The 25,168-nt window shown below is 37.1% G+C and overlaps 1 protein-coding gene across 1 annotated transcript in view; it reads right to left on the bottom strand.

The window, feature by feature from the left end:
* Positions 1–25,168, bottom strand: part of rfwd3 (ring finger and WD repeat domain 3) — a 134,600-nt gene that overhangs the window by 59,886 nt on the left and 49,546 nt on the right. Inside the window, exons 4-7 of the mRNA XM_051931541.1 lie at positions 16,169–16,251; positions 13,501–13,713; positions 11,684–11,775; positions 5,253–5,367 (exon numbers count right to left, since the gene is read on the bottom strand). Of these exons, the coding sequence (XP_051787501.1) occupies positions 5,253–5,367; positions 11,684–11,775; positions 13,501–13,713; positions 16,169–16,251 (503 nt within the window). The remainder of the gene's footprint in view (positions 1–5,252; positions 5,368–11,683; positions 11,776–13,500; positions 13,714–16,168; positions 16,252–25,168) is intronic.

The following is a 25,168-nucleotide window of genomic DNA, read 5'->3' as shown; positions in this document are numbered from 1 at the left end:
GGGGGAGAGAGTGTGAGATATTGGCGTCTCTCTCACTCCCCGCATGGCGCGGTTGGAGCGCGTTCTTTCTGCTCTGGGCGTCGCCGAGTCAACACGCGCGCATAGCGGTCATTTAAATTGTGATTTTATATGTAAGCATATTTAAATATATATCGCAGATTTTTTGCTGGTTCGCGGATTTCTGCGGACAATGGGTCTTTTAATTTCTGGTACATGCTTCCTCAGTTGGTTTGCCCAGTTGATTTCATACAAGGGACGCTATTGGCAGATGGCTGAGAAGCTACCCAACTTACTTTTCTCTGTCTCTCTTGCGCTGACTATCTGTGATCCTGACATATGGGGATTGAGCAGGGGGGCTGTTGTATATATTGTTTGCACACCTAGACGATACGGACGCTCGTCTAAAAATGCTGAAAGATTATCTTCACGTTGCTATCTTTTGTAAAGCTGATTCCTGAAAAGACATGCTGCACAGTGCTTCGCATACTTAAAAGCTCGAAGGGCACGTATTGATTTTTGACTGAAAAACAAACTCTGTCTCTCTCTCTCTCTTCCTGCTCCTGACGGAGGGGGTGTGAGCTGCCGCCTTCAACAGCTTTGTGCTGCGGTGCTTCGCATACTTAAAAGCCAAACAGACATATTGATTTGTTTGCTTCACTCCTTTGAAGAGGAAGATATGTTTGCATTCTTTTAATTGTGAGACAGAACTGTCATCTCTGTCTTGTCATGGAGCACAGTTTAAACTTTTGAAAAAGAGACAAATGTTTGTTTGCAGTGTTTGAATAACGTTCCTGTCTCTCTACAACCTCCTGTGTTTCTGCGCAAATCTGTGACCCAAGCATGACAATATAAAAATAACCATATAAACATATGGTTTCTACTTCACGGATTTTCTTATTTCGCGGGTGGCTCTGGAACGCAACCCCCGCGATGGATGTATAAGCCGGACTTATGTATAAGCCGATATTCTATTTTTTCATTTTCACAACTTTTTTCCTTAGATAAGCCGCGGCTTATAGACAAGAACTTAGGGTACATCCTTTCCTCAAGATGTCATACTTTCCAAAAGACAAAGACTATAGTAATAAATACCTGAACATAAAATAATTGACAAAGGCATTATTGAACAATCATATATAACCCATAACCTGGTCTGATTATTCTCCCATTCTGTTACAGTTGGGGGTACACCTCTACTTTACCTAATAACAGGCCTTGGACTTAACAGGACTTAATAATTATTTACTTAATTATCCTATGACTTTTTCACAGATTGAACAGTCTCCCACAGAATTCTTTCATACAAATGATGGTTCAGTTTCAAGCAGTGCCACATAATGGTGTGCACATAAAGCATATATGAGAGGGGTTCTTATTCAGCCGGCTTCTAAAGAAAAAAAGCAGACTGAAAGAAAGTGAAATATACTTAACTAGTCATTAAGCCCATTACAATAACGGGCGCTAGAACAGTAGTGCATAAACATTAGTAGGAACAGTCTATATTAAATGGCAAGGGACCTTGACCTCATTCTGTTTGTTGGTCGTATTTTTCTTTGTCGTTCAGCCTTTCTTTTGTTGATGTTTAGTTGCTGTGCTGACCGTTCTTCGTGGGCTGCCGGCGTTTATTGTGTGTCTTTAATTTTCTGTGACAATAATACTGTCTTGTACGTCCGTAATATACCTTTAATTTTCTCTGGCGGTAATACAGGCGTGCGCGTTGGTAATATGCCTTTAATTTTCTCTGACAGTAATATCGCGCATCACACCGTGCCCCGCGCATGCGCACTTCACCAGAAGACACACACACGGACACCTGGACGCACACAGGGATTTTATTAAAGAGGATTGTTTACATAATCTACAAATTCAGAACAAACAGTCCTTTTCATCTATATTGGTAAATAAAATAAAGCAGATTAGGAGACAGTTCAATGAGCTCAAACTCAATAAAAATGAATTAGCTATAAAGAAGCTTAGACTTAAATATTATACACAAAGTGGAAGACCTAATAAAATGTTGTCTAACAAGGTTAAATCAAATATGGCTAAAACTAAAATTCCTTTTATTATTGGGAATGAAGGAAAGAAGATTGTGAACCCCCAAGCTATTACAGACAAATTTAGATCATACTATGCTAAATTATATCATTTAAATCAGGATCCCCAAATTCCACAACCCAATTCAATTCAATTATGAAGGAATTTCTCTCTGAAGTATCACTCCCAGCAGCATCAACAGAACAGCTAATGAAACTTGACACCCCTCTCTCTCAAAAAGAGGTTGAGGCAGCTATGAAATCTCTAACATTCCAGAGCTCCCGGAGGTGATGGTTTTACTAACGAGTATTATAAGAACTATGCAGCTCAGCTTATACCGTACCTCCGTGATAGTTTTAATTAGCTAATTTCAAATGCACAATTTCCTAAAGAAATTTTTGAAGCGATTGTGGTCACTGTCCCCAAACCAGGCAAACCAACTTAATCTCCAGAAAATTTTCAACCTATTTCTTTGCTAAATTCTGCTGTGAAAATATATGCTACAATTTTTGCCTCAAGATTAGCTTTAATTTTGCCCTCTATAATTAATATTGATGAAGCTGGTTTTACATATACCTGGGAGACAAGCACCAGACGTTTCATTGATATCATTGAATATGTTGAATCTAAATCTATCCCCACTGTTTTATTAGCTCTTGATACAGAAAAAGCATTTGATGGTGTTCATTAGCTATATTTATTTGAAGTTCTGAGTAAATCTAATCTTAAAAGGACCCATCTGTAAGGCTATTCTCTCACTAAATTCAAAACCTTCAGCTAGAGTTTTTACAGAGGGGTTGTTGTCAGCGCCCTTTGACATTTCAAATGGGACTAGACAAGGTTGCCTTCTCTCACCTTTAATATTTGCTCTCTTTATACAGCCCTATTGCTGAGCACATAGGTTCTAATCAGGGGGATTCAGGGTATTCACATTAGACCTGCAGTACATAAAATTGGACTTTATGCAGATAACGTTCTAATGGCATTAGCAGATCCTTTGAACTCCCTGGAATCATTTCAAAAGGTTATAACGAAATTTACAGCTTGTTCTTATTATAAAATTAATGACACAAAATGTCAGGTCCTTAGTATTAGCTATCTCTGTCCCTTTACTTTCAACAATGGAAGCTAAATTTAAATTCAATTGGGAAAATTCTTCAATATCATATTTGGGTATATCATTAACAAAGTGTTCAAAGGAACTAATAAATATTCATTTTATGAATTTATCAAAGAACATTAACAAAGATTTTAAGCATCGTAACCCATCTTCATTATCATAGGTAGATAGAATTTTAGTAACACAAATGATTGTACTTCCAAAGGTTTTATATTATTTTCACATAATTAATTTTTTGTTTCCTAGCAAAATTATAGAAACCGTCCAAAAAGATCAATTTAAATGTATTTGGAAAGGCAGTAAGCCCAGAATAAATAGATCTGCTCCGACAAGACTCAGTCCCATGTGAGATAATCCCAGACCTGCATGACTACCACAGAGCAGTAATACTAAATCAGCTGAGACAATGGTGGTCTTTTGACAGTTCTAAACATTGGGTTCAAACAGAGCAGTACATATGTGGATATTCAGATTTGGTAGATTTGCTTTGGCTTGTTTAACTTGCAAATAATTTATCTTCTGTTTTATTAACTTCTGTTTCTTCTGCAATATTTGTTTGGAAATCTTGTCAACACAAAAATAAAGAATTTTCTCTTCCCCTTAAAATGCTTCCGTTAAAACAGATTTTCAACATTTAATCCCAGATTTAAATCTATGCACATAGAAGCAAAATCGACTTAACACACTGTCCTGTCTTTTTCTGGCAACAGCCTTCACTCTTTTCAATATCTTCATGAACACTTTAATATTATTTCATATAAGGAATTTTGAAAAAGTTTTCAAGCACACAGCTGTATTAACTTTCGCTATCTTGAACCAAATGAAAGCTCAACCTCCTTCGTGCAAAGGTGAGAGAAGGCAACCTTGACTAGTCCCATTTGAAATGTCAAAGGGTGCTGACAACAACCCCTCTGTAAAAACTCTAGCTGAAGGTTTCGAATATAGTGAGAGAATAGCCTTACAGAGACGTCCGAGGTTTGATTCCCGAGAGGGAGTGCAGTAGAGTGTGTACGCCTGATGAGCCCAGAATTAGGGCGAAACACGTGTCGTGTACTCTTTGCATTATTTGACAGTAAACTATTTCAACCATTCTATGATCTGCTTCTCACAACTGAGGGCATTGTGGCGGATGTTGGCTGACTTGCTGACCAACCTCAAGCGTTACCTGGTAGGTAACCACCCATACAATCAGATTGTGATTCAGACTATGAATGCCATGAATGTAAATACCCCGATCAACATGCTGTCAAATAAACGAACCACACGCCGTGGCGCAATGTTAGGGGCTTCGCCTCTAGCGCTGACGTCCGAGGTTCGATTCCCGAGAGGGAGTGCAGTGAGTGTGTACGCCTGATGAGCCCAGAATTAGGGCGAAACATGTGTTGCGTACTCTTTGCATTATTTGACAGTAAACTATTTCAACCATTCTATGATCTGCTTCTCACAACTGAGGGCATCGTGGCAGATGTTAGCTGACTTGCTGACCAACCACAAGCGCTACCTGGTAGGTAACCACCCATACAATCAGATTGTGATTCAGACTACGGGTATATTATATATATATATATATATATAAAAATCTATTCCTGGAACAGGTTTAGATTCAAGACATAGAAAAAGTGTTACAAAAAAATAACATCTGTCATAATGTGTTTTTAAGGGGTATGCTGAAGAAACAGAAGGTTGTTCATTATACAAATGACAATTCAAGATCACCCAAAAATCACTTCTGCATTATACTGCAGTAACTGCATAGGTTATCTTGAGTAATAAGACAATTAAACTAATGTTAAGTGAAACGAACATCAGCATTATTCCTCTCTAGAAGCCAAATGTTTCCATGTGCTTGTTGATCAATAAAAGGAGTTGCTTTTAATCATAACAACAAATGATGTGTTTTCTTTCCCTGTCTAGGAAAAAAGAGAAGAGCTGACATAAGCTATTTTAGGAAACCATATGGTTAAATTACTACTTAATAATGCACTGGTTATGAATCACAATAATATGTATATACTCTAACAGGCAGCATGGGAAATCTTTAAACTTATTTTAAGAAAAACAAATATAAATAGTAACATGGTATTAGAACAAGTACCTGTAACTCCTTGCGCAATCTTCCACATTCATCCGTTAAGACTTGGAGCTGTAAACGGCACTGTGCAGACTCTAACTCTGCCTTCCTCCGTAGGGTCTGCTCATGCTGAAGAGTACTGTAAATGGCATAAACAATAAGTATATAAATATTCATAAAATTGGTTTGGGTTCTATATTCCAGAATATCTGCCAATCCTAACGACAATGCTTGGACTAGGAGTACTGAATATTATTAAAATATATCAGCACTGAGCAAAATTATGAGGCCATGGCTAGCTTATTCTTTAATGTTCACTTCTTTTCGTTTTCTTCCACTATCTGTAAATAATCTGTTTTGACAAAGTTGTTAACAATTATAAAACACTATTAACACAGAGAGAAAAAGAGAGAGAAAACAATCTATTTTCACACACCTAGGTTCTAAGCCAAGTATTGAAAGTGCATGAAGACTTTATACTCTAGAGGTTCTGTAACCTCTAGGCTTGTAAGGTAAAAATAAATGTGCATTCATAAGGAACAACATTACATTAAAGTGTGAAGATCAAGATAATAGGCTTAACTTTAATGTGTATTTAATTATAGACTAGGCACAAACTAGGGGGCTTCGCTCGCCAACCCCTGGTGTTGGGAATGACAAAGAGAGTGATGTATGAATGAGATATAGAATAGTGTGAAGGTGTAGATGATGCAAACAGAAAGCAAACAATAAAGTGTGTGGCACAGTGTAAAGGTTTATTGGAATATTTCTTTGTACACGCCGTTTAAGTGTAAAAGGTAATTCCAGGTCAGAACTTGTAATGTCAATGAAGATGGTTATTGTCGTGATCAGAGTCAAGTTTGTCAGAGCTTAGAAAGAGTGGTGTCTCTGCAGGAAGTAATGGAATGACTTGGGTATTTATGTTTTCCACATTAATATTTTTTGGACATAATATAGTGCGTTGTGTTAAAAGGGGCATTTGGTCTAATGAGATTGCTGTTCCAAATCTGTCTGTAAGTAAGTTGTCGCAGATAAAGGCTTGAGGAATTGTAATAATATCTGGGTGAAGTCCATCTGTATTGGTGAGTGTACCATCTCCCAGTTGTAATAAGCAATTGTTATGATCTGGTTCTGGACATCGTATGTTTTGTACTAACTGAATCTTTTGAATGCAATGACAATTGTCTGCGTATTTTAAGGTGCACTGAACAATAGCTGAGCGCATGGCATGTGGAAGAATAGCTAAGCACTGTCTAAAATCTCCTCCTAATAAAAGTACCTTTCCTCCAAAGGGAATATTATTATTCATAAATGTTTGTAGAAGTTTATGAATGGTGTTGAGTAAGTGACTGGATGCCATTGTACATTCATCAATAATTAACAGTTTTGCAAGACGGATGTCACGTGCAGTGCCATCGTTAATGTTCATAATGGATACCGATTTGTAGGATCTAATGCAGTTCATAAAGATTTCACTTTCAGGTACATCGTTAATTAGAAGCTTCTGTAGATATTCAGGATATGAATGTAAAGGAGGCAGTCTAATTTGACCCTTTTGACAACATAGTGTAAATGTATTACTTGTATTGCCAGTTGTTTCTTCAGGGAAGTGAACTGAATGACAATGATTGCAAATGACATTCATTAATCCGAATGAATTTTCCTGGTGTATGTTTTGCTTGTGCCGTTTGAGAGGCGCGTTGTTGTATGTGTAGTATTTGGGACGTGTTGTTTTGGAGCTGTAATCGATTTGCCTGTGCTGTGTGAGAAGCCCGTTGTAGCCTTCGCTGCCGTTAACGTATGTCTGAGACGGGAGGTGTTTCGTTTTGAATCCGTGCCTGTTGCGATGCAGCACTTTGATTGATAGATTGCGTCATCTGGATCTAGGATGTAGATTTGTGCATATTTGCGTTGTTGATTTGTTTCAGGGTGCACTGTTCCAATGCGATGCAGTATTTGTGCACATATGCGAAAGCAGTATGGGCCATTGCCTTTTGGTGGCCTGATATTTACTCCGGTAGATGCAAAAGCAAATGAACTATTGTAGGATCTAATGCAGTTCATAAAAAGTTTTTACTTTTAGGTACATCGTTAGTTAGAAGCTTCTGTGGATATTCAGGATATGAATGTAAAGGAGGCAGTCTAATTTGACCCATTTGAGAACAACGTGTAAATTCATTACTTGTATTGCTAGTTGTTTCTTTAGGGAAGTTAAGTGAATGACAATGATTGCAAATGACATTCATTAATCCTAATGAATTGTCCTGAATAGTGGACTCATTATTGAATGCGTTGTCAGCTAACGCAAGCGTTTAGCAGGTGTCTGGCGTTGATGTCCTTGACGTGTATGTTTTGCTTGTGCCGTTTGAGAGGCGCGTCGTTGTATGTCCAGTATTTGGGACGTGTTGTTTTGGAGCTGTAATCGATTTGCTTGTGCTGTGTGAGAACCCCGTTGTAGTGTACGGCGTGCATTGTTTGTATTGAGCCTTGCCCGTTTTTGTATGTCGGTCAGTTGAGCTTTCTCTTTTTGGAGCCTTGCCTGCTTGTTTTCCGGCATTTGAGATGCACGGTGTAGACTTCTGCGTTTATTTATTTTGTCCCCTCGCTGCCGTTTCTGTATGTCTGAGACGCGAGGTCTTTCGGTTTGAACTCATGCCTGTTTCGATGCAGCACTGTGAGACGCGCCCTGCATGCGTCTACGTTCAGTGTGTCTGTCCATTTGGGTTCGTTTCTGTAACTGTGTTAGTTGAGCTTTGCGTTTTTGGAGCCGAGACATTTTTTCTTCTAGAAATATGGATATGTAATAAGGAGGATCGCACTCACTGTTAATATGGAGCCTTTTCTGCGGTTGAATGGTTAATAGTGCCTCATTGTAATGAGATCTACCTATGCTGCATATTGTGAACGTGTTGAGATGACGTATGTTTAATACGGACGGTTCATTTAGAAATGGGGCTTTGTGTGTCATTTGTTATTTATGTTACTGTGGTTGTGGGTCTGAATCGTCGTTTTTGTGTACGTTTCGTGTGCTATGTCCGTAGTCTGTCCCGTTTCGTGTCCAATGGGCTTTGTGTGGTGCTCGCGTCTTCTTTCTTTTTGTGTGCCAGGGGCTTGTTGAATAGTCCTCTTTGTGTGTGTCCCGTCCGTTGCTTGTGCTCAATCCTTTTTTCTGTGGTCGCGGCCGCCTCTCGCGGCGCCTCATTTCTTGGGGCGCCTGCGCAGTACGTCTTTTTGCGGCTACGGCCCATGGCCGGATGTCCCTGCGTCCATCCGGTTTAGCATTCTCGGTTAGTAATGTGGATAAACAAAGAATACTAATTTTAAAAGGTGTAATTTTAAAAAATGCTTCAGAGATCTCAGCTTTCATATCTAGGTATACTGTGCCACAGAATGCCAGACATACACACCTTACTGAATTTCATTTAATTGTGGGACAGAAAACACAATGACAAATTTCAAAAAAGGAACATGCCACATATCTGTTAGCATGACTCCAAATAATTTATTGAAGAACTCATTAGCTGCAGTTGAATAATCCACATGAACATAATAAGAAATGTCTTTATTGAATAACACTGTTCCAGAACGCTTCAAAATAGCAAATTATAGACCTCATTTAAGGGACCATGACTTAGATCAGACTGTTCTAAAGAATTACATGTGATAAACTATATTAAAACTATAGTATTATAGTTTTAAAAGATAATAAAAGTTTGCTTATCTAATTTTACCTTAAAAACCACAATGAATGAAACACTGCAGGCATAAAAAAAAAACAACCCATGTAACACGATTATCTTTTCCTCCATTTCAATAATAAGACAAACATTAGATTTAAGCATTTTTTGACACACTAAACAGGCTTGAGGATTTAGTTGGACTGTCAGTCACTGCTCTTAACTGGTGTAAACATTTCACTGTACTTTGTACAAGTGACAATACATGTACTACTTCATAATTCCATTCACATAATTATTGGGCCAGCTTATGCAAATTTAGGCTCCAGGGGAGTTGGGCTATGCAGTATACTAGTACTGAAAAGGTACCAAAAAACTATTTTTAAAATGGTACAGTATAAGCATTTCAGTATATACAGAACCAGAAGCAAACGTTAGTTTTTAAATACCCTGTGCAAAGCTCTCGTTTCTTCCCGTTTGTGGCACTGAAGACTCCATGAAAGCCAAACCCCAACCCCCTTCCTTCTTGAATCGATATGATGGAGATAGCCCAGGGGACGTTAACTTTAACAACCTTAATCCCAGTGCACTTTGAAGATCGATAAACACCACAGGAGACAAACCCCCATACCCATGCTTTGACCTGCTGAACACTCCACAGTGAAGAAACATACTTCTTTGAAAAGGAGACTCCACAGAAATCCATCTCCCCTTTGATTCAATTCAATGTATTAACGCACTTCACTAGGAAAGCTGGAGTGAGACTTAGGGATCGTGTTACTGGTTATTTGCTTCTGTATCATTTTGGAACCTGAAACACTGGTATTGATACTGAAATCAAAATTTTAGTACCGATCCAATACTACAAGGGAGCCAAGGCCTCCCCCTGCTAAATACGAGAAAAGGATTAATAATAGAATCATTTATAGCATTAACTTTTCTTTATTTTTTTATTTATTCATATTTGAGTCTGAAGAAAGTACTCTTTCATTCCTGTCCATAGTTAGATATACTGTCCCAAAGGACTAAGTCCTGTGACCATGTAGAAACATAAGAATGTAAACAGTTTGACAAAGAAGAGGGGACCCATGCAGTCCATCAAGCTTGTTTGGTTAGTGAATTTCTAAATTATCCTAATACCTCATTCTGATATTTTCTTAAAGTTAAGATTTCCAATCAGCACCACAACTTAGTAGTTTGTTCCAGACTATAGTGGCTCATTAAATGAAGAATTGCTTACTGGCTGAATAAGCAACTCATTGTTTAATTGGAAAAAAAAAAAAAATCTTCTGAAGACCTTGATTCTACAAATATGAGGACAAAATTGAATGTGTTTAGTTAAGTGGCTTTGAAGCTTAGTGCGGCTTAATGTACTTTATAATCAACAGTAATTTAACTTTCAAACAGCACATTTTTCACAGTTTGTAATATCTGCTTTCTCCAGTTTATAAATGATCTGAATTTAGAGTTCAAGTTACAGGGTAGAAGTTTAAGTTCAACTATACAGGAAAACTAGTCTTTTCCTTTTTATTAGTTAGACTTCACTGTTTCAATGCTGATGTAATAAATCACTTTTCTACTCTAACCAATATATTTTGTATGCCATACTCTTAATAACATTTCATAATTATGGTATTTTTGTTGATCTTTGTGTCATTTCAACACTGGTCTTGCCACAGAATATTACAAGGTCTGTGCAAAAAGAAACCAAACTTCTTAAATAAGGCATCAACAAGCAAATATAGCAGACTCACAATAGTGTTGGTTTATGGCCGAAACCTTGACCTTTAAAATCTCTACTGGCTCAAACCACCACATCAATTAGTCACTAAGGAAATGCAGTAGAGTGAAAACGTCAACTGTAACTTCTGCAATTTTTTACAGGATGAAATATGAAGAAGTTTGAAGAGCAACATATTTTCATGAAATTCTTGACAAAATTGTCTGTCCGTGTAGTTGCTGAAGTAGTAAGCATCAATAAAAGTTACTGTCACACAATTTTGACTGAAACTGAAGTTGCATAGGGTTGCTGCAAAATCTGTACTGACTCTCTTTACAGATGAGCAAGAAGCAAACTGTGTCACTGTTAGTCAGGAGTGGTTAGATCATTCAAAATTATGTTGAAAACTTTCCAAAAAACAGGTGAAGAAAGGTGGGTGTACTGCCCCTGCAGACATTTTTTGTTCCCCAAGTTAAAATCCACCCTGAAAGGTTGCCAATTTCTAGCAATAGAACGCCAAGTGACCTACGTGACATTCCACAAAATGAGTTCCAGGATGCATTTTAGAAATGGAAAAACTGTTTGAAGCACTGTATAAATAGAGGAGGAGAATACTTTGAAAGAGACAAGTCTGACTATGTGGTAAGACTAAAATAATTGTTTTTTTTTTGTTTGTTTAAATTTCAGTTTCTTTTTGGACAGACCTCATATTTGTGTATAAGAAAATCAAGATTGGAATACAGCACTTACTTAATTTTAAGTTTCTTTTTTTTTTTTTTTTAAACTTTCCTTCAATAATTTTCACCACCATTTAAAGGAAAGATTTCAAAAGTCAAGATGTTGGCAATAACCAAGGCTTAATGTCACTGCCAAGAAAAGTGCTGCACTGGCTGCAACTTTAATGATGCTTTTCCAAAATAGCACAAATATGGACAAAATTCCTGCCAGCTTGCAGTATACTGTGGTAAATAACATAAAAAGCATTCAGATTCATCCCTATGCAGATGTAGCAACAAATAATCACAAAAATGCACTTTATACCTTTATACACTTTATACCTTTTCATTTTTTCCTGATCACTGGTGTCAAGGGCCTTCAGGGAACGAGCATACAGAAGCACAATATCTGAACGTTTTGCCTTCTTATTGCACTGCAGGGATAGAAACAAGCATATGCTTATTGTATACAGTAATTAATGACAAAACATATTATAAAACTTATCAAGAAGCACACACACGCAGTACTCGGTCTTGTTAGGTTACATGAAACCATGAATGCGAGAACTCTCCAGGTAGGTTTTTGATTGTTTTTAACAAAGTGATGATATACTTGATAATTTCAGTTCACACATCGTTAAAACAACAATTAAGATATTATCGCAGATGACACATATGGCATAGTCCTACTGCCAAGCATATGAAGTTTAATAACTGTTAAACTCTTCTTTTACAATTAATTTCTGGTTTGGTTCAAGTACATCATGTCAGCCATTGTAGTTCTCATTAGATGCATTTAAACTACTGTGGATCAAGATCAAATACAGGTCTTCCAATTGTGTAGTACTTACTGTATAATACAACCTGACCCACATTTGCCTTAGGTAACTGTAACCAGCTTTGCAATGCAAGGATGCACAATTTTTGGAATGAGGTGCTTGGTAGTACTTCAAACAATGGTTTACAGTTCTAGGTTAAAATAAATAAACCATAACTAGCCATCTAAAATACATTCTGGTTTCACCCTAATCCAATAGGACCTCTTAAACTGGAACACTTTAAAGCATGTATTAATTATTAAAACTGTAAGAGCCTCTCTTAGAATATTTAATGTTAATGTGAGAATTGTTTGATTTCAATAACAGAATATCAGTTTCTTATAGTTACAGTATTTAGACTATGGTATAGTCTTTGATCCCCTGCAAGTTAATATAAAATAGAACTTTCTTAGCTATCTGTATACACAGTGTTAATTAAGCCAGTTACAAAATAGTCTTATTGCTAGCATGGACTGTTAGATAAGTATGCCAATAGCAGACTTGCATACATTTTTCTGACCATTTGAAGGTACGACTGAATGACCAAACCCAAGTGAAACAAGACAAGTAAGCCTTAAAAAGTACTTCCTTTAAACAAGAACTTTTCTTTAACATCAATTTTTTCTTTATTTTTGTGTGAATTATTTTGCTTTGAAATTTTACTAAAATTTTTAAAACAAAAGTTATTTGGTTTGTTGAATTATTTGAAAATGAGCACACTAGTGCCAGAACTGTCCTATGAAGCACACATAAAGCCACACAACTTTGGCAAATGGGTATAAATGCAGCTACAGAAACAATACCGATATATTCAGCATTCTGACAGTGTGGATTAGCATTTACAGTATAAATAACTGGATGCATTTTGTGCAGCTGGTACTAATGCCCTGCCCTACCCCACCAATGCTTAGCTGAAACCACTTCGTTTTCACCAGAATGCAAAAGCAAGTTGTTCTTTACTAAAACTCAAAGAATATTAGGCATATATTATGGGAATATTCTTTTGGATAAATAAAAAAAAACTATTTAATCCCAAAGTATGCCTTCAGGCTACATTGCTGTTTACAGTTTAACTTTTTTATTTTTATTTTTTAGTAAAAAAAGTTACACACACAGGATTAAACAGTAAATAGAGTACATCATATTATAAAAAATGAATACTTTTTAAACTGAGTTTGCAAATTTGACATTTAACAGTAAAAAACCTTATGCGAAAAAGAAAAAAAAAATAAGATTGTTCATTCAAACTGAGCACTCACAGTGCACCAACAATAAACAACCTTGTGACTCGTTTTAAAAAAAAAAAAAAAAAAATTAGACTTAACAAGAAACCATCCTGACCTGTGGACACTTGCCACCTTGACCCCGAAGCCAACGGTCAATGCAATTGAAGCCAAAAAGATGTCCACAACGTAGAGCTGAGAGGCGGTGGTCACCTGCATTTGTCCATGGTTCAAAACATATCGTACAGGTGTCTCCCTCTTCCTCTTCAAGATCATTAGTAGAAGATGCAATAGTGCTTGGTTCAGGTAATTTTTTTGAAGGTGACTTTGCCTGTAAACACACAATTAAAAAAAAAAAAAAAAAAATCTCTTATAGTGATGCAAAAACATGAAAAAGTCTTATTTAAAAATTGACTAACGGCCGTTGTGGCAAAGACCTCTACACTTTCTAACACAAACATACTGTTTTACAATTACTTTTCAGCCAAGTGCATTAACAGCCTTCTTTAGCCTTTAACATGCTAAAAATCCCTTTATGCTTTGTAGTTATAAATTCTGCCACACACTGTTCATATTATGCCATTTCCTGCATACTTGACAGACATGTGTCATATCCCTTCACAAATTCCTCCATTCAAAGTTGAGAATTCATGTAAAACTCCAAGAAACTTTAAACTATCCATCCATCCATTATCCAACCCGCTGAATCCGAACACAGGGTCACGGGGGTCTGCTGGAGCCAATCCCAGCCAACACAGGGCACAAGGCAGGAACCAATCCCGGGCAGGGTGCCAACCCACCGCAGTACTTTAAACTAACAGGATAGTAGTCAATTTTTTGAAACCCACACCTTTTGGTTTTATGCTCATGTGCATAATTTATCAAAAAAGCATTCATAAAGTATACAAGATTAACAAAATGACAATTATTTTGAGATCCAGAATTCTGCTATTTGTATAAACAGTTTGGAAATGTTAAACAAATAAACTTAAGACTGCAATTTTAAAATAAATACATATAGTATAATGACATAAAAGGTGGTAACAAGGAGTTGCAGGAATAAAACAAATTTAGGCAAGGGTCAGATTACAGTCTCTAACAGCAATTCCGCTAATACAAATGAGCACAGAAATAATGAGCCTATAAACAGGGTGTACATGCTTATAAGAGGAGTAGAGGAGTGGTAAATTCCCATGATCCTTCAAATATTTGTTCAATGACAAAGAGTTGACCAACAGTTCCAAAGCCAGGACAGGATCCCATTTGCTCCGCTCATATTTAAGGTTGAACTAGTCTCAGTTATAGCTGCCAGAATTGGCTTTACCAGAGAGGCTGAATAGTATACTCCCCTCAGTAAGAGACAAAACTTCTAGTTCACCTTTTAAAAATGGAGTCCACCATGTCACTTTGCCATTAAGTCACTGTTGCTGCCCTCCATGAAGAGGTGTTTCAGCCAAAATTCTCACAAAATACCAATTACTCTAAGCATTTCAAGAAATATCTCATCCAGCCCTACAGCCTTGGTATTTCAGAGGTTTGTAACTAAAGCTGTAACTTCAGTTACCAAGGTGGACCAATCCCAGTCAATCCTCCTGGAACTGCCTCCTACAAGGAATGTGTATCTACTAAGCTCAAAAGTTCCACAAGGTGCTCCTTGGAACTTCATCCGAGGTCAACATTTCTACAGGTTTGTTAAAGGCATCTGGGTAGCATTCCACTTATTCTTCCTAAGTGGTCACATTGTTTATCAGAAACACTTCACAGGCTCTCTGACAGTTATTCTCCTCAACTTCACAAACTTACTTCCACACCTGAGACTTTGCATCAGCCATTGATGTAGCCGATGCTTTTTGGCCTATCACGACCACTTACTACAATTTGGGGACCATCCACTAACATTGCAGTAAAAGGGTCCTTTCTTCAGCTTGACAGTTGCCTTACTACTGGTGCTCTCCACACATTCTGTAAAAAAACAAATAATAAACTTTTGGCCACACCTCCTAGCAGATGCCACTGAGGTCTTGAAACTATTTCATTAAGACTCAGGAGAAGCTGTTTCAAGGGTGAAAAATGAACCCACTCCGAACACAGAGACACCAAGTGGTGACTTGCTCACAATTCAATGCTAGGAATGTGGGAATAATTTCACATTACTGTGGACTTCTCCTTTGGAGCAATTCCAAGCTCTGCAGTGGACTTGGGCTTATAACACAACAAGAGCTGGTCCCTGCTTTGTTCAATTCTGCTGGTATAGAAACCAGTACAAAAAACTAAAAGATGGGCAGAGAAAGAAATTCATGCACTAGTGGTAGGACTTTGTGAAACACTACAGTATAATACTACTGGCTAATTCTCTTGTTATGAAATGGCAACGATCATAAATGCTACTAAAATAGAAAGTAAAAATATATATTATTCTAATGTATTTTCAAAATACCCAATAAGGAGGAACACTAAAAATACTCTTGAATGTTAGTGACGAGGGAATAGGGCTTTACCATTTTCTTTAGTGAACTGGCAAGGTAGCAGGTATATCTACCAAATTCTGTCAGTACATATTAACTGCATGAAGGTGAACAGAAGAGCACCACAGTTCAAAAGAAACAGTGTAGAGGTGGTCTGAGTTAGAAGAATGATCACTCCCCATTAACATAACCAGATGTAAAAACAAAAAAATACAAATACTAAAGAAATTGTACTGCCCAATTCAATAGGAACTTTAATCTGAGAAGTATTTATAAATATGCAGATATTGATCAAACTGCAAGAATAATATATAAACAAACCTCGACATCCTGTGGCATTATTGCCTCCTCTTCCCTATCCACGGCTTCTGAGTGAATGTGACTTTCTGCTGGCAAAACACCATCTGCAAAACACAAAATTAGGTTCAGATAATGTCATATACAACCTAACGTATAAGCAAACATTTCTGGACAATACCAGCTTACCAGACAGAATAATTCATTAATTCTAAGATGACTATCTGGGTAGGAAATAATTTTGATTTTGAAGAGGCAATTTTTGGCACCACTGACTTAAATCCAGCTGTATTTTATAAACAAATAGTAGTATTTTACACTATTAGAATAGTTCTACCTTGTCAGAAGAGTGAAATTGATAATTTACTCTCATCAACAGCAAAAAGCAAATTAAGCCATGTAAAGATTCAATTTCCTTTCTATTCATTTAAAAAAACTGTCAAAACAATAAGCAACATTTCTATATAATCTCAAGAAAACATGTTTCAGAGAAGTCCATGGAACTTAAATGGTTTCAGAGCAAGGATGATATAGCAAACCACTTATGTTCAACACTCATTGGTTAGCTTAATTCTATATTACAATTACCACATTTATTTTTACTAAAGGTATTTGCGAAAAATAGTAAAATTGTAATCTGGTATTGCTGGATTTGTGTTTCAAAGCACCAGAGTTTGGACATGAATACAGAATAACAGCAGACAGCCTAGTAATTGTCAGTCCTTAGCATTTTTCCTGTTCTGTCTCTTTCCAAATATTTTATTAAAACAGACACTTCATATACATTCACATACAGTCAGCATACAGATGTAAATGTGACTGCAGGTTTTTACTCCATTAAGTTTCATGACCAGTGACTCATTTCACATCTGATTCTCTTTGTTTGATTAAAAGCTGGATAACACATTGTACAGAAATGCTTGTGACATTCTAATAAAATCTATCAATTTTTAGAATTTGTAAATTGATCCCAAAATATAGAGCCTGCAAAGTAACAGCTTGTGTGATCAAGATAATATTCAATTAAAAGTTTAAAATCAGGCACAGTGCATCCCCCTCAAACTGAGAGCCACGGAGTTAGATATTGAGCGGATGACTTCTTTGGCAGGTGGTAAGCAATTCAAGAAAAAAATAAAACAGTGAGTACAGCTGTTTAAGAGTAAATGAAGCAACTAAGGATTGGGAATCTGTAACAGGCACATTAGCTAAAATGAAGCACAAAAATGATGCTTGAGCTAATATTGTCTCATCAGAAATAACTGGCTTTGAACTACGAATTTGGGCTGTAGGATAAACTTGCAACCACTGTGGCACTACATGACCAAACTTCAGGACCCTGCTTTACCATATGGCACATCATTTGCATATACTATATATAACATAGTAGTGCAGAATGGTGTTGCAAGGGAATACATCTGTAATTCTGTAATGTAAAAGAGGAATATATTCTTTATTCATTAATCAAAAATTATATCCTGTTCATTAATCACTGTGAATCTTGCTCACATATCCATACATAGCAAAGTTAATAAAACAATACAGTCACCAACCGTCCACAAAAAAGTTGGATAGTGTGTTTTATAGTCGTAGGGAACAACTAATAGGTTACAATCTACAGATATTCTGCAGCAATTAAAGTAAATTAAACCCTGTAAGTTGAAGTGCACAATATGCACAGGTGTCCCAACTTCTGTTGATTATTTACAAATCTGCAGGCCCATTTGTAATATTGTGAAATTACTATTTTTTGAGAGTTTGCTAACAAACTTTAAATTTAAACCTCTGGGAGTTTACTGCTTACTTTTTCACCATTTTAGAAGAAGTGTGTTTGCTTTAAAAATGAGCCGTAAGAAACCAGCAGGATCACAATCAGTGATGTCTTAGTGTTAACATTTCACTGCACAAGAAGATTATGATTACACCCAAGCTCTGAGATGAAAGAGGGCATTACTAACAGATGACCAGTGAACTTCACTGAACTCTTTGGTAATGATTGAAGAAGTGTTTTACTTACTATAGCCGATATGGAAAACATACCAGCCCCAAAAGCAGGAGTGAGCCGAGAACGATCGTTGTGGAATTAGGCTGCTCTATACACACATTCTCAGCAGTGAAGACCCAACACTGGTTGCCCCACACTTACAAATTTCCACATTTACCAACACTTTCTGCTTTTCTACACTCCGATCACACAGTATAGCCATGCATCACCATATGGAACACCTGGCTCAAAGCTCAAAAAACACTGACATTAAAGTGAGAGCAAAGCATACTGCACAGCAAATAGACAGATTGCTTTTTGTGGCATTTTGTCACTTTCTCCATGACTTGTTTGGGAAAACCTCAAAAGATAAGTGTTACAATTTAGAAGAATTAAGAATTCTTTGATTTTGCCTCACACTGTAGCAGATATTGACACTTGTGTTCTCGCAATCAAGAGCATGCTAGGCAGACCATTAAAACTAGAATACCTGAAGTCTACGAATAAAGTCGTAATCCCGGGCCACCCAAAATCCCTTCATACCTCTTCATCAGTGTCTTTTGCTTTGCAAATATGTCAATCAGCACAATCAGCAAACAGCCTACTATGCCTTCCCCCTACAATCATAAATGAAGTTCTCCCAGCTCAAGTCTATTTATCTGGGTGTGAGGTGCCTGTAGTTGTATAGGGTAAATAATATACAGTACACCCCCAAAATTCGCAGGCGTTATGTTCCTAGAACATCCGCAAATTGTGAAAAACTGCAACTTATGGATGTGGTTAAAAAATGCCTTTTAAATGCCTATTTTTATAACTTCAACCCTAAATACAGTATGCCCCCAAAGCACTTTAATTTCATTGCAAACTCAGCTTAATACATTAATACATTACCTAAAAAATTACCTTAATACATTACCTAAAAACAGAATGTAAAGGTAAACCCATATACTGTACAGTACTGTACTGTTATGTCTCCCATGGTGCTAGAATGTAAAATACCGATGTTACCGCTATGCGTATTTCTTTGGTATGCGCTGTAGTATTCTTTGTTATAAGTAGGGTAAATACATAATAATTTCATTTAATTAAAATACAGTAAAATGTACGGGAACTCACCAATGATGAATGATATTGATGATGATGAAGAGCTGTGCAGTACGACGCACAGGATTTAAAACTCCTCGGGTGGCGCCTCTTCTTCAGTCGCTTCAGGAGTCGTCGTATCTTTGGACGGGACTTCTTCTGGTGGGGTTTCATGCTGGCCTCTCTTTATAGGTTTCAGGAACATTGTGATAGGAAGTTGCTACATTGTCTCCTGTAGTGAACTGCTGGTACAATTTCCGTGCTTTCTCATGGGTGATGTTACCGAATGTTCTTCCTGCAGTGGGTGATCCACAGTGCCAAAGCAGATTCCATCCTGACGATATTTTTATTCCTTACGGTCGTTACCTTTTTGGCACTACTACAGAAACGGTACTCCAGATTGCTGCTTCATTCTTCTTTATGTAGCATACGGTGCTTTCATTAATGGCATAGTGCCACACTACTGAAGCATAACTTTTTAGTTCCTGGAGCAAATCCAGTAGTTCAACCTTCTCCTGGAGTGTTTTAAACTTCTTCTGGCGCTTAGGCTCACAAGGACACTCAGCTGGAGACGCACCACAAAGCAGCAGTCAATCATCAGCAAGAAGAAATGAATAATGCTCTCGGATTGGCTACTTTCACCATCCCAAACCACTGTGGTAAACCCACTCACCTGGAGACACGTCACATGGCAGCAATCAATTATCAGCAAGGAGAAATGAATAACGCTCTAAGATTGGCTACTTTCACCATCCCAAACCATGGTGGTAAACCCACTCATATAGAGACGCGTCACATGGCAGCAATCAATCATCAGCAAGGAGAAATGAGTAACGCTCTCGGATTGGCTACTTTCATCATCCCAAACCGCGGTGGTAAACCCACTCAACTGTGAAAAAATCCACGAACGACTGAGTCCGCGAACCCTGAACCGTGACTTTGCGGGGGTCTACTGTATTGTTATTTGAAATACATACATGCATGTGTGTTCCATGTCTACAATGATTTGGGTAAATGTAGGATGACAGGAAATGCAAGGCAAGAAATGCTGAACACATACCTAACACAGAAACTTTTTCCAAGTTATAGTAATAATGACGTGATGTGTATAATTTGTGAAGACTTAATTCCAAATATCAAATAAACACACGCGTTTTTATTCAAGAATATAATCAAAGTAAAAAAAAAAAATCATTCAATTTACACGTTGCTGTCAATTAGTTACAAACCCAATCTTGGATGGTTCAGAGGTAAGAACTGCTGTCTTATAATCAAAAGGGTGCAGGTTTGATTCTGGGTTTCCTCGTTTTGAGTAGTGAGCTATTATTACTATAATAAAAACACACATTTGATTTGAGTCTGTAACTCCCAGTGTACATTTTAGCTACTTGTTGCTTGTGCCGATTGACACATTTGCTAAACAAAAGACGCTGATGAAGAGATGCAAAGGAATTTAAGGTGGTCCGGGATTACGATCTTTTTTTGTAGGCTTCAGGGATTCTAGTGTTAAGGAATGAGACGTTGCAGGAGTTTCTCCAGCACACTAGGCTAGAATCACTTGCTCAGCATAAAAATGTGGTGCCCTAGGATAACACACATATCTCAGACAGACTGAAAACTAAAAAGTGGGGAAAGGCAGTGAGTAATACCAATACAGGTATAAAAGCACAAGTCTCACCAACTTTAGAGACCTTCAATTGCATGTTCAGAAAACAGTGGAGGCTACAGTCAAGAAACTGAAAAGCCAGTTTGAAAATATGAGGGTTAATACACAGCAAGAAAGTTCACATGGGTCTGCAATTATGTGTTGTTTCTCAATCTTCTATCATTATTCATAGCCAGATGATTTAACCACTTTTGGAGAAAGCGAGACTGACACTTTTTAATTAAATTGTATGAAGAAGTGTTCTTGAAGAATGCATGTGATCAGGGCTGTACAAACGGAACGGAGATTGCTAAAAAATCTGACTGAAGGCAAATTCTCAGAAAAGTCATATAACAGTTTGTGGGAAGTCTTTCTGTGCAATACTGTCAGTCTTCCACAACATTCTACATTTGGTTGAGATCATGCTGCTTGTGACAATTTGAGTAGTTCAGTGTAAATGTGGCTTTTCAGCAAAGAGCACAATAAAATAAAAAGTGCAAAACTCACTCAGTGTTTCAAACTTGGAGGACTTAGGATCAGCACAGAGGGCCCATAACTTGTGCAGTTTGATCCTGAGACCTGTGCCAAATGCTGGCTCATTTCAAATATGTATAAAAAGACCAAATTACACTGGATGGTCCTCTGACATTGGCATTCTGAATAAAATACAGGACTCTTAATGATTGTACATAGTTTGAAAGTTATAATGACATTGTTACCTAAACCATCATGACGGACACAAAAGCATGAGGGAAGGATGCACTGAACAGGAGAAGGAAAAGAATTAGGCACATATACACAGAGGTTAGAAAGATAAGAGATTGAAAGGTTAATACATTTTATTATTTGGCACCTAATTTTTTCTTTTAGGAGCCACTGGCTCCTTGAGGTGAATTTTTGTCTGAAGTGTTGCTTTTACAGTTTTGCTTAGCTTACAGTGAGTGATTATCTTTGAACCCACTAAATATTAGGTAGCAGATATTAGTTATTTGTCTTCAAAGATATATTTACTTATAATTATTTGTAGGCAAATGTTATTCTACAGTTCATCTTTAAAAGACAAAAACAAAACTAGTACTGAGGTTTACATCATTGAGAAATCTAAAAGGGAAAAATGTCTTTTGAAAACCATGGCCTTTGCAGCCCCCACAGAGTATTTTGAAAGGTGCTTACTTCTTTCTGCCATAAAAGCTTTAAAGAGGAAATCTAAAATCATCAGATCAAATAATACCTGCACATTGTCCTTACACGGTATATGCCGCTTTCCTGCAGTCAACAATGATATTTTCATGATACATTCTCAGTATTGTTTGAAACATTCTCTTTACCAATCATAAGGATCTTAGTGGTCTCTGTGTGTAGGCTGCACATTTGGCTTGTGCTTATTCACAGATTGTTATGATTATTACTTTCTCCCTTCTCTCCTTCTTTCCCTTTGGCTCTTCCCTCATCCAGGAAGACTTCAGTAGTGGGTGCATCTCTCTTTTACATTGCATTCTATTTCTATCCATCTCTTTATTACACTTAAATTTCCTGCAGATCTTTCTTTACCACATTCTTCTATCTGGTTCTTGGTATTCTTTTCCTTCTTTTTCCTGGCAAATCAATCTCTAATACTCACCTCAGCATAGTTTTCCTCGTCTCCAAACATGTGTAGCTTACACAATCCTTTTCTTCATCATTTCCCACTATACCCCTTTCAACATTAAAATGTCACCAAGTGTACCCATTTTCTACTCAGTTCATTTTGTTCACCCAACACATTTAAATCATAGCATTTTAATTTTTTGATTAAAATTAATTGAGTCTTCCTTCTACTTTTTCCAAGTTTATCTCCATACAAAATTACTAGTCTCACTATGGTTTTGTGTGTCTTTGCTTTTATAATCTTGGCAGTTATCCTTTTGTCACAGACAATTCCTCTGTATGATCCCAATTGTTTCATCAAACTTCAATACTGTGCATAATTCCTACCTGTAGCTCCCAATCCATTTGCATAATTTATCTTAAGTATTGAAAGTACTCCACTTCTAACTTATGTTCCCTGCTTCACTTTTCCATTCTCAACTTCTCCACTATAGCTGCAGAATATATATTGGGGTTTTCACCTGCTTATCTTTACCTCATGACTACCCATAGCATCTCTCTATCTTTCTTGCCTTATCTAGTAAATCATATGACATTTTTTTATGTCAGGCCATACATATTTTACTCTAGAACTTTACCAATAAACACTCCAGTGCCAACTAAATCTACTAATAGTCAGAGAATGCGGATTATTTAATTCCGTTCTATATAAATTAGTTCTGGGCGATATACCGGTTCATACCAAAAAACGTTTTTTACGTTTGTTATCATATGGATTTTTCTTATACCGCAACACCGGTTTAAATAGCCTAAGCAACATTCAGAACGTGGCGCAGCGGGAAACTGTTTAAAGGTGACCTTTTTCACTGCTGCACCGCTAAACACGCATGCAACAGAATACATGCGTTAGTGGAGGTAATGAACGATGAAAATGGACAGAGAACATTCTGAAACTGAAGCTGTAGCAGATGATAAAGTTGAACATGATGACACAGATGAACTTTTGCCGAAAAAAAGAGCCGTGTCTGTTGTCTGGAGATGCTTTGGTTTTAAAAGGTTGGATGTGGACCATTATGTTCAAATGTGTGAATACTGTTTCTATACTACTAGATAATTGCAACTGCAAGCCAAGTTGTACTTGTTTTATTTATTTATTTTTCTTTCAATACTGTGTAATGTACCTGGGTACTGTGTAATAGTGTGACATGTTGACTTTATTCTCAACATTTCCACTTTAATCTCGACACTTATGACGAGGATAAAGTCGACATGTTGACTTTATTCTCGTTATTTGTCATTAAAGTAGAACATCGTAAACTAAACTTCATCTTAAAATGAATATTTAAATTTACTAGATTTTCTCAAACCATGCCACAAGTTATGTAGCAAATGAAATGCTTTGTGTTAAGTGTTCCCGAGCCATTTTAATTGCTACCTGCTTCTTAAATTGACTTCCTCTTGCACTAAGAGGCAGCGATCACCACACAGAATACATTAATTTCATGATATTCCTGCTCCCTGAACATTTAGAACGCTAAGATAAATCTTTGTTATCATTTTCATGATGAAATGCTTTAAAGCATGTATTAATCATGTGGGGGCACAGTGGCATGGAGGTTGCACTGCTGCCTCACAGAAAGGGAGTCCCGGGTGTTCCCTGCCTTGAATTTGCATGTTTTTCTGGTGGGTTTACTCGGCGTGCTTCAATTTCCTTTCAAAGTTATGTAGGATGTGGGGTTCTGTTATGCTATATTGACCCTGCTAGTGTATGTATACCTCGCATTCACCCAGCGATGTGCTGGTGCCCTGTTCAGGATTTGCTCCTGCCTTGCACACAATGATTGCTGGGATGGGTGCAACCCTGAATGGATGGCATAATTAAACATATACTGTATAACAAAGTTTTTTTTAAAAGTTCTGAACACTCCATTGTCTAACTTTATAACTAGTTTTAATTTCACAAAGACATTTATCGTGTGGTGATTGGTTATGTGGAGAAAGAAAAAGGAAGGATAGTTGCTGGGGGTTTGGAACGTCAGACAGAGACAGCACGCGTGCAATAAAGAAAGCCTGCTCAGAAGAACATCCACTGAATTCTGTGTTTGTGTCTCTGACCACCAGATCACAAACCCAACACTTACACAATATTTAAGTTAAACCTGTGCGATACACATTCATACATCCAGTTTATTTGGAGCCTCATCACACCTGCCATAAAGTTCTCTACACTGAACGTACACCTGGGGACACCTTACTGCGAGAGAGCAGCACTACTGCCACACTACCGTGCATGTTTAATACATTTCATCATGAAAATGATATCAAGTGTTTATCTTAGCATTCTAAAATTTTCATAGAACAAGAATATCATGAAGTGAATGTATGCTATGCAGTGATCGCTGCCTGCGCCTCCTCTTAGTGCAAGAGGACGTCAGTTTAAGAAGTGTGTAACAATTAACAACTGGGTTGGGGAACACTTAACACAAAGAATTTAATGTGCTACATTAACTTATGACGGGGTTTGAGAAAATCTAGTAAATTAAAAATTGGTTTTAGGATGAAGTTTAGTTTACAACATTCTATTTTAATGACAAAATAAACTATGAGAATAAAGTCAAAATGTCGACTTTATTCTCGACATATAGTTTTTTTTTCTTCACTGTGTCCGTATTTTTTTTCCTTCACTGTGGCCCTAATATGCTTCCACAGGGCTATACCACAAATTGCA

This window comes from Erpetoichthys calabaricus, chromosome 9, assembly GCF_900747795.2.
Source record: "Erpetoichthys calabaricus chromosome 9, fErpCal1.3, whole genome shotgun sequence".
NCBI classification, from domain to species: domain Eukaryota; kingdom Metazoa; phylum Chordata; class Cladistia; order Polypteriformes; family Polypteridae; genus Erpetoichthys; species Erpetoichthys calabaricus.
This window is presented reverse-complemented; position numbering and strand designations above follow the sequence as displayed.